The sequence below is a fragment of the Leiobunum rupestre genome, chromosome 9 (assembly GCF_980474605.1).
Source record: "Leiobunum rupestre chromosome 9, qqLeiRupe1.1.hap1, whole genome shotgun sequence".
Taxonomy (NCBI): domain Eukaryota; kingdom Metazoa; phylum Arthropoda; class Arachnida; order Opiliones; family Sclerosomatidae; genus Leiobunum; species Leiobunum rupestre.
Genome location: NC_143392.1, coordinates 48,159,193 through 48,169,754, shown reverse-complemented (window position 1 = coordinate 48,169,754; position 10,562 = coordinate 48,159,193). Strand labels below are relative to the sequence as shown.

General features: G+C 33.9%; 1 protein-coding gene across 2 annotated transcripts; it reads left to right on the top strand.

Annotated features, from left to right (window-relative positions):
• The first annotated feature begins 8,049 nt into the window (after nucleotides 1-8,049).
• LOC149928569 (uncharacterized) lies at nucleotides 8,050-9,105 on the top strand. 2 transcript variants are annotated; one of them, XR_016474029.1, is made up of 5 exons: nucleotides 8,050-8,091; nucleotides 8,160-8,234; nucleotides 8,296-8,648; nucleotides 8,710-8,963; nucleotides 9,022-9,105. XR_016474029.1 is itself a non-coding variant. In XM_090159180.1 (4 exons), exons 2-4 carry the CDS (start codon nucleotides 8,287-8,289, stop codon nucleotides 9,045-9,047), a joined length of 642 nt encoding a protein of 213 aa, XP_090015306.1. In that variant the 5' UTR covers nucleotides 8,050-8,091; nucleotides 8,160-8,286; the 3' UTR covers nucleotides 9,048-9,105. The 2 variants fall into 2 exon arrangements, 1 of the variants encoding a protein (XP_090015306.1); XM_090159180.1 differs by having other exon boundaries at nucleotides 8,160-8,648.
• Nucleotides 9,106-10,562: the final 1,457 nt, after the last annotated feature.

Here is a 10,562-nt window from a genome sequence, read left to right as displayed (position 1 = left end):
TTATTGTTATAAACGTTAAAATTGCCTAGTAAAAACCTAGTGCTTGACAAGGGGTCACGTACCCAAAAGCTCGCAATTTAAACGTTTATAACAAATAAAAAAATTTAAAACCATGAAGTATCAGTCGTATTATTTTAATTTTATAATAAAGATGAGACATGTTCTTCAGCAATGCATATATGTTGTTAAACTTACAATTTTGAAGAATATGAGATATCAAAAACCAAATACTGTCGGCGAAGCCACGGCCTTTGAGGTAGTACTTTTTAACAAGGTACAAAAACAGTGAAACCACAAAAACGGTTCCAAGAATGACATACCAGACGGTATTTTCGAAACCTTGAATGTCGATTTTCTCGTTAGGTATATCGTTTTGGTTATTCATAGCTTGAAGTAAAACGTGACTTGTTTTCTTAAACGGTGTTCGAACGTGAAACTCATTCAGAAATGAAGTGACATCGAAAGAAAATGTTTTCGAGCAGTAGTAAATAATCTGAAAAACCAAATATACCACCGATATGGATAACAACTACAGATAAAAATATATGGTTGGAGAAAAAATACGTTTTGTCAGAATATCGCAATCAGCCGCTCAACATTTGTTTTAATAAATAAAGTAAATTAAGTCATCCAAGTATTATTCAAAAGTGCTATCCGTATTGGAAAAAGGTGAGCTGCCACAAGCCTACAAACATGAATACTCTGTTAAGAAAATCTTCGACAGGTGAGTTTTTTCACAAATTTTAAAATCGATTAAAATATGAATCAAACACGCTGAGTCCGAAAATCCTTGATTGGCGCGGGGACCACGTGGTTACTACGCGGCGCGTGTACGCGCTTATTGGCTGGCGCGAAATTATTCAAAATGGCGCTGATTGGTTGGTGTTTTGGCGCGAAAATGGGTCAGCGGGCTGGAAAACCCCCCAACTGGCAGCTCTGCTCTCGCGACGATCAAAATTATTCAAAATGGCGCTGATTGGTTGGTGTTTTGGCGCGAAAAGGGGTCAGCGCTCTTTAAATGAATTCCCAGGCTCGCTATACTCGGTCCCCGTTTTCCATTGGTAATGCGGTGACAGGTTTTGATTGATTACGAGCAGATTTTTATCGGGGAGACTCTTGGAATGCGCCGTGTGATCTATATAACGAGTAATAAGCATTTTTGGCGGGAATTTGTTTTGTTTAGGTAATGTAAACGCATAGACTCTAAATTATAAAAGGTTAATTAACATGAATATGAAATTTTGGCGGGTAAATCGGCATCTTTGATAGGGGTTAATCAACAAGTGATATTAATCAGTTTTATAAGCTGTGTTTTATTAACCGTTAGGAAATGCGATAAAAATGACAAAGGCTTAACATAAGTTTGCCACTCTCTTTTAACGGCTATTATAAACTCTCAGTAATTTGGTTGGAAAATTCACGTGATTTGGCCGCCATCTTTAATGTTGCATATTGAAACGGGTTCTGTAGGGTGCGAGTTTAAGGTGAATCCTACGAAGCAAGAATTACATTGGTATAATAACCAACAAAACATTTACTAATAAAAAAAATTATTTATAAACTGAAAATGTTTTTGAAATATATTACGTCATTTAGACAATGATCAATCAAATCCCTTACGTCAAATGGACAATAACCTATAAATTGTTCCATAAAGTCTTTTTCCCCTTGGTGATCCTGAGAATTACGAAAAGCGGCATAAATTTCTATAAAGTCACAGGGTATTTGTCGCTTCTGCAATGGTTTATAAACAGCTTGAAATTTCAAAAAATTGTCGACCAATACATTAAACATGACGTCTATAACCGGTTCGTTTTGTTTTAACAGACTTAACTGTTCATCTATACACATTTTAAATTCATTTAAAGCTAGCACTTGCGCTCTACTAAGTGATAGACTGGCTGATAAGTTAATTTCGTATTCCAAATATTTTTGTGTAAACGGAATTAAATTCCATGATATTCTTCCTCCCGAACAAGAAACTTCAAAATTCTGTTCAAAACTGCAATCGGAATAAGGCTCGACGGGCGGACCTGGCAGATAATTTTTTTTGTTGTTGTTGAGGTTAGATTTTCCGTGACCGAAGACCATTCTTTCGTAAGGGCGTACCACGTCTCCAAAGAGATGTCCGTACTTTGGGCTTCACTAGAAATGTGAATCCCCGGCTCTTTGTTAAAAATTGATACTGTGACTAGCAATCGAGTGGGGGATTGTAAAGTCAGAGATACTAAAAAAGATATAAGTTTAAAAAATATAAGTTTAGAAAAAATAAAAGTTTAAAATGTTTTAACGTACCTTTTTTAAAGGCCATGAATAATCCACTTTTTGTTAACGATTCAATTAAAATTAAGTTATTGTATAAAACGTCTTTAAATAGCGCGAACTTTTTGGGGAACCATGATGAAAGTCTATCTCTCGATTATCGGGAATCCTCGGCGTTAGCGCTCCTCTGATTACCGCGAACTATCTCTCTCAGCGTTTATCTCCATTGTTTGATTGTGATTGATTTAGAACAGGTGTTGAGCGGAGAATCCCCCGTTGCTATGGTGAATTCGGCGCGACGTTTATTTTAGTATCAACAAACTTAGCAAATACCTTTAGATTGTTTCAATGTTAAATTCGTTAACCTCGTAGTTTGAAACAAGTTGTCCCTATATTAAGAATCAGCTTGGTATACAATTTGCAGCTCTGACCTTATAAATGTTTCACTGTATACAATGTCTTTAAACATATCGTGTACATTTAGTAATATTAGTTTACGTATAACCGTAACCTTTTAGTTATACCAATCGACCATTGTTAGGTAAATATAATGCATTTATAAGTTCGCGTGTTGAACACATAATAGTATTAAGAACTTTCTAATTAAATTGAATACATTGGCACTATACGAAATATTTACATACATTAAACAAGGTTGGTTCGCGCTCATGAAATTTATATAATAGTAAACTTTGTAGGGTAAATTACTTGACTTTGTAATGGATATTTCAATAACCGTTCATCATTTTAATCGATCAATGACGGTATAATTAACAACGTCTGAATTTTCGTCGCTAAAAGATATGTCCATAAAGATTGATTATAAAAAGTTTAATACGAAGATAACTATGGATTCGGATTACCTAAACAAGTCGCCCCTATATGAACTTTTAAACGGTTATTCGTGTTAAACGTGTACATTGCTACTATAACTTTTTCAAAAAGCAGCAGTCGATAAGTATGACATTCTAATTACCGTCAAATACAGAGCTAGAACCATTTTTAGGTTATTTTTATGGTTAGTTATTGAGCGTTTCACTCCTATACGGTTCAATGGGAATTATTATTGATCGCTATTGTCAGTTATAATAAGAATGAAAATAGAGCTGCAATTTATTCCGGACATATGTACTTTTAAATTTTAACAGATTTGACATACTTTATAAAGTCTAGCACCTTATATCCTATGAACAATATTTTTGGAGAAAGTACAGCTAAATAAATGGCCAAAGACCATTTTCTTTAAATTTAAAAATTTTACATAACCGAAATACTACATTATTAAAGATAATAAATAATACTATAAATATAGAACTCAGTTAATCAAGTTAATTTTTAACGAAACATGCTAACAATTAGCAATTAAACTTTGGGGTCATTTTACAGAAAATCATGTTTTGTTATCACAACAACTTGAACACAAGTTTTTTAGCTAATGTTCGATACCTATTTAATGTAAAAGTCGCTTCATGATTTGGTGGCGCTTTGGGTTTTTGCCTGGCTATTATTTAATAGACTAGTTTCTTAATCTTTCCGGACTTTTTTGTTAGTAGATTTCTGTAGTTATTTTTCAAAAATATCGCGGTAAAGAATACGTTTGTCAGTATAAAAAGCGAATAAGACAGGACTTTTTGTTAGTCATTTACTAATAAAAAAAGTATTTATAAACTGAAAATGTTTTTGAAACAGCGATTTATAGTCGTCCTGTATTCATCCATATTATAAATATAACTATTAAAATATAACTTAACATTTTTAAATACAAAAGTAAATTAATTAAAATTTAAAAAACGCAGCCGATACATTTAAGCGATCATACAAAATAGTAAGAAATCAATTTCATTACACGAAACATTTGTTTGATTTATAATACATTTTTAACGGTCTGCTACGTTTTACATTCTGTGATGTTAATATGTTAATTTTAGGATTTTAGTTCTTTAACAATTAATCTAGTTTACATCTAAAAAAACCAACTTATACCGTCAATGTGTTGCTTATTTGAATTGATAATAAAACTTTTTTACAAAACTTGAAAAATACAAGTTTAAAATGTTTTAACGTACCTTTTTAAAGGCCATGAATAATACACTTTTTGTTATTGAGTCAATTAAAATTAAGTTAAGTTAATAGCCGTTAGCGCTCCTCTGATTACCGCGAACTATCTCTCTCCGCGTTTATTTCCATTGTTAACAGGGTTTGATTGAGTGATAAGGAAAATAACGAACTGAGGTACGATATTTCCCAAAGGCACGACTCATTTAGCGGCGAACTCTTTGTAGCGCGTGCTACGAAAAAGTGGTCGAAAATTACAATTTAAGGAGGATAAAAGACTGTTTTCGTTGTACCCGTTTTAGAATTGCGAAAATTTATCTACCGGTATAAGCATTCAATCATTAGCGTTTATATCTCTCCCGTTTATCGTGATTTAAGTCGCTAACAGTCGAGTATTGTACGCGGTCTTACTATTAATTAGTACTCTTTTAATATTATTACTCTTTAGTAAATATATATTTAGCAGAACACCCTATCAGCATTGTCGTCATATTTCAAAAAACATCATGAATTCGGATACCAGTGAGCCCATGCCTAACAAATGCGACGTGTGTAAAAAAATACGACTTGCACAAAAACGGATCGAGATGACGATGGACAGTGGTTAGATTTGTGTTGCAAATGTAGTTCTATTCATCAGTATTACTGGAAAAGAGAGGCTCGCGTAGTAAAGTGCGAACATCAAGTGCCGTAGTGGTGGGAATGACGCGTCGGTCATGGACACGTTTTCTCCAAGCGTCTCCGTCAAAAAGACTGATATATTTTTTTATGGTCTTGACATTATAAATCCAGCACCTGTAATTATTACTGGATATGTATGAGTTTTATTTTTCTTCGGTTAATAAAATATTTGTATCCCAGCAGTTATTGGTTTTTTCCGTGGGGGGGAATTTTCGAAAAACTTACTAACAATATATTTAAAAATATTGGATCTGAATTGGTGTCTGTTTAGCGTTAAACTTATTCCGTCAATGAGACACTTTACGCTGTAAAGTGTAAAGGAACTAATAATGGAAGAGCGCAAGGGCGTTATTATTAGACAACTCGAAATAAATCTCCAACGTATTTTGCAATGGTTTAATTCGTACGTTACATCAACCAAACCCAACCTTAACTTGAGAGTTTTTAGAGTGGCATTGTTACTTTTCACCACCAAGGGTAAATTGAACTTTTTTAAACGTAACAAATTACGAACGTTACTTAATTCGTTGACCTAGGGTATGAAAGACCATTATTGTTTTGCCATTTTAAATTAAGAACTTAGTGGCAGCACACACTACCCTGATTGTAACGACTGCATTATTGAGCATGTAAGCATTGTTTAAATACTTATCTTTTAGCCAAAGAAATGTCCCTTTTAGTTTAATGTTGATATTTCGGTTAATAATGTAGTAAAAAGCTATGCCTAACAAATACTTTGTCGTCAAAAAACAACTGTTGAAAACATTTGTAGTTACACTTTCTGTTTCTCCCGCGTATTGACTTAGTAATAAAGGCTAAACGTATTTAATAGCGTCATGGAATAATTCACAGGTGTTTTCGGTAAAACTACAAAGCAAGACTTACATATTTACAGAACAAAATTGGACGGCAGTTGGATAATGAGTTATAAGGAAAATAAAGAACCGTGTAAGGAACTATTGAAAAGTATCAATATATTGAAAAAACAGAGACGAAAACTTCAAGCGGAATATATAGCAGCGAGAATAGAACTTGAAGATTGTTTTCCTACCATACGAAGGGAACCTGCTTACGAGTCTTTAAAAATGTTTTCGGAAAGAGAAAGATTACTCAGTTTTAAAAACTGGGTTACTTATGGAACCGAAGATTTGGCCGTCTGGGGATTTTATGCGCTCGGTAACGGAACGAGTGTCAAGTGTCCTTTTTGCGGCCTAATGGTCGAAGAATGGCAAGACGGAGATATACCGTTAATAGTTCAGTGCCGTCAAATTCCATTGTGTCCATTAATTCGAGGATGCCAAGTTGGAAATGTAACAATATTACAAAAGTCGTAAACATATTTTAGAATTTCAAAGTGTAAATATTACAATAAAGTGTCAATTTTCCAATGTAAAAAATATGTATCAGAGTTTTTTAATGTCGCCTTTACATAAAATGTCAGAGTAGTTACATTTACACTTTCAGTTACGTTAGCTTAATATGAAAATATCGATAGAAAAATACTGCTAAAATCCCCTTTAAAATTTGAAAAAATGCATTTCAGATATGTAAGTAGGTTGAATAATACTATAAAATTCCTTTTTCTACTTTTAATACGGCAAAACGCAACTCCGATACGCAAATATAGACAAATAATACAAAAAATCTATATTTTACTTTCGATACGTTACAATACATTTCCGATAAAGAAATACTACAAAATTTTAAAAAGGTAGAAAAATACTACCTCTTTTCGTGGTGTTTAATGTTATATCGGTGGAGCGAAATCCATGGGTTTTTCTACTGTGCTGATGTAAATACAATGACGCAATAACTGACTATATAAAATCGACCGATCAGTGGATAACCATTCAAACTCGAAGAAGATTCAAGTCAAGTCCAAACTATTTAAGTATAATCTTATTTAGTCCTCTTTGTCGGAGGGTAATTTCTTTACTTTTGAATTATAGGCATAAGAAATCAATAGTCGTTGATTTTGAATTCTTTGACGGGCGGACCAAAGATGAGAAAATAGTGAAAGAAGCGTCAGCTTGCGCGGCCGAAAATACATCCCGGGTCGCATCGTGGGTTTTTCTTCCACCATACCCCCTAACCGATCTACCTTCCCAAACTCAACGCCAGAACACGGGGGTTGAGAAAAACATACACGGTCTCGCTTGGGACTATGGTTTTACCCCGTACAACAAATTGGAAGAATGCATGCGAATGGCTACTGACGGCTATGACCGCGTATTTTGTCAAGGAGCAGACAAGTGCAAACTAGTAAACCGCGAAGTGATAGACCTAAATGGTGTAGGTTGCCCGGCGGTTACTGAATTGGATGAATACAGACCCAGGTTTACGTGTCTTATTAAACACAACACTAATTTGGAAAGTAAGAAATACTCTTGCGCTTAAGAGAAAAGTACGATACATGCCGAGTGGCTATATATAAATATCTTTATTGTAAATTGGAGATTATGTGAATAAAATGCAATTTTATTTAGATCAAGAGTTTTATTTTTATCTTACAACATTTTAAAAAACGCCCCGCTTGACAAGTAATTTACCCCGTTATGTACTATTAAGAAGACGTTATTAATATACTTTTACAAGTAATTGTTAATTATTACCACGCCACCCTCAGAAGTAATTAATTTGTCTACATATATATAACATGTCTCCAACGCCACTGGACCCCAAGGCACTACCTTAGTTTATTATAAGATTAAAAATGATAGTTTCTTAATTTCCTATCATTATCCCTAAGGTATCAGATTATGAACAAATAATCGCGTGACAGTTAACGAATATTAAAAGGTGTATTCAATTTGTCAAAATGATTAATTAGCACGAAAGCGGAATGAACCGGTTCTACCATGACTATGCGAAAGGATTGTTCACTAACGTGGCCATTTTTCCAGCGAATGCGCGACCTCAATTTGACGTAATAATTCGAGAAATATAACATAATTAATTGTATTGTCAACGAAACACCTGCTGGAGTTTTCAAGGCGTCCCCTCTAAGGGGTTTTAGGTAGTATATATATATATCCTTTAGTCACCCGAATCTAGAAATCTTGCCACTAGTGAATCTATCCGGAGCATAAAAATGTAAGTTTCTAGGTGTTTTTATTGTAACAAATACTTAGTTGTTTTTGTTTCTACGGAATCGTTTGTAGCTATACACATTCTTTTCGCCATAATTTGGCCAAAAAACTAAATATTCTTCTTCTAAACGGTTTTTGGTAAAAGAGGTAATTTTTTAAAGTTTTATATTTAAAATTTTATATTTTAAGTTAAATATAAATGTTACAGATTGGCTACAAAAGCTCAGATGGTTGCGAAGACCTAATTGTTTTTCGTACCCCGGCTGCCAATAATTATTCGGGGGATACAAACCGCCAAATCGACTCGATCGCCTACTATGTCAATAAGCTTCCCAGGGCTCAGGGACAATACGATATTGAGGCCGTCGAGCGCCATGTCTTAAATATAACGCGACTGGCCCAATACGTTATTGTCAAAGAAAGGCAAACGAAAGAGTACCTGGGAAACTTTATCGATCTAGATCGAATAATAATCGCCACGCGGTTTGAATGCCCCAATTTCCCAGATTTAGAACTACAGCCGGGTGCCTTTCACCATCATTTTAACTACGAACATACGCGGTATGAATCAATGATCACCATCTTTGTTTGAGGAAATTATAAAGTATTTCTTTTTTAACAGAAATGTGTGCGCCTATGAAAAGGCAAGGCAAGTGGCTGCCTATGTTAAAAGTATAGAGGGTAATCCCCTAGAATTGTACCCAGAGGAAGAGGACGACCCGTCTACACCAGCCACATCCCCGACAAACCTGGAACCTCCAGCGAACAAACCAAGAGCGCTTGATCTCCGAAATGGTAAATATAAAATCAAACTATCATGTTTCTCATTTTTAATTTTAATTACAGCTCCGGGAATGACTATTGTCGTAGAAGGAGGTAAAACAATTGGTTCCGAAAAAATAATTACGATTCTAATAGCATTTTTCATTTCTAGGTTCAGAGTTAAAAATTATATTATAACGCGTAATAAAGTTGTATGAAAATTGTATAAATAAACTTGTATAAAATTTTCTTCCGATCTTGCAACTCTATTTTCATTCTTATTATAACTGACAATAGCGATCAATAATAATTCCCATTGAACCGTATAGGAGTGAAACGCTCAATAACTAACCATAAAAATAACCTAAAAATGGTTAACCAAGTAACTTCTAGCTCTGTATTTGACGGTAATTAGAATGTCATACTTATCGACTGCTGCTTTTTGAAAAGGTTATAGTAGCAATGTACACGTTTAACACGAAAAACCGTTTAAAAGTTCATATGGGGGCGACTTGTTTAGGTAATCCGAATCCATAGATACCTGCGTATTAAACTTTTTAAAATCAATCTTTATGGACATACCTTTTAGCGACGAAAATTCAGACGTTGTTAATTATACCGTCATTGATCTATTAAAATGATGAACGGTTATTGAAATATCCATTACTAAGTCAAGTAATTTACCCTACAAAGTTAACTATTATATAAATTTCATGAGCGCGAACCAACCTTGTTTAATGTATGTAAATATTTCGTATAGTGCCAATGTATTCAATTTAATTAGAAAGTTCTTAATACTATTATGTGTTCAACACGCGAACTTATAAATGCATTATATTTACCTAACCACGGTCGATTGGTATAACTAAAAGGTTACGGTTATACGTAAACTAATATTATTAAATGTACACGATGTGTGTAAAGACATTGTATACAGTGAAACATTTATAAGGTCAGAGCTGCAAATTGTATACCAAGCTGATTCTTAATATAGGGACAACTTGTTTCAAACTACGAGGTTAACGAATTTAACATTGAAACAATCTAAAGGTATTTGCTAAGTTTGTTGATAATAAAATAAACGTCGCGCCGAAGAATATCATGGAATTTAATTCCGTTTACACAAAAATATTTGGAATACGAAATTAACTTATCAGCCCGTCTATCACTTAGAAGAGCGCAAGTGCTAGCTTTAAATGAATTTAAAATGTGTATAGATGAACAGTTAAGTCTGTTAAAACAAAACGAACCGGTTATAGACGTCATGTTTAATGTATTGGTCGACAATTTTTCGAAATTTCAAGCGGGTTATAAACCATTGCAGAAGCGACAAATACCCTGTGACTTTATAGAAATTTATGCCGCTTTTCGTAATTCTCAGGATCACCAAGGGGAAAAAGACTTTATGGAACAATTTATAGGTTATTGTCCATTTGACGTAAGGGATTTGATTGATCATTGTTTAAATGACGTAATATATTTCAAAAACATTTTCAGTTTATAAATAATTTTTTTATTAGTAAATGTTTTGTTGGTTATTATACCAATGTAATTCTTGCTTCGTAGGATTCACCTAAAACTCGCACCCTACAGAACCCGTTTGAATATGCAACATAAAGATGGCGGCCAAATCATGTGAATTTTACAACCAAATTACTGAGAGTTTATAATAACCGTTAAAAGAGAGTGGCAAACTTATGTTAAGCCTTTGTC

What these genes read in the sequence shown, in the direction of transcription:
- LOC149928569 (XM_090159180.1), top strand. Translation starts at nt 8,287, where the DNA reads ATGTTACAGATTGGCTACAAAAGCTCAGATGGTTGCGAAGACCTAATT. An exon ending in TTTAACTACGAACATACGCG is followed by an intron (nt 8,649 to 8,709) that starts GTATGAATCAAT and finishes CTTTTTTAACAG; the next exon opens with AAATGTGTGCGCCTATGAAA. An exon ending in GACTATTGTCGTAGAAGGAG is followed by an intron (nt 8,964 to 9,021) that starts GTAAAACAATTG and finishes TTTCATTTCTAG; the next exon opens with GTTCAGAGTTAAAAATTATA.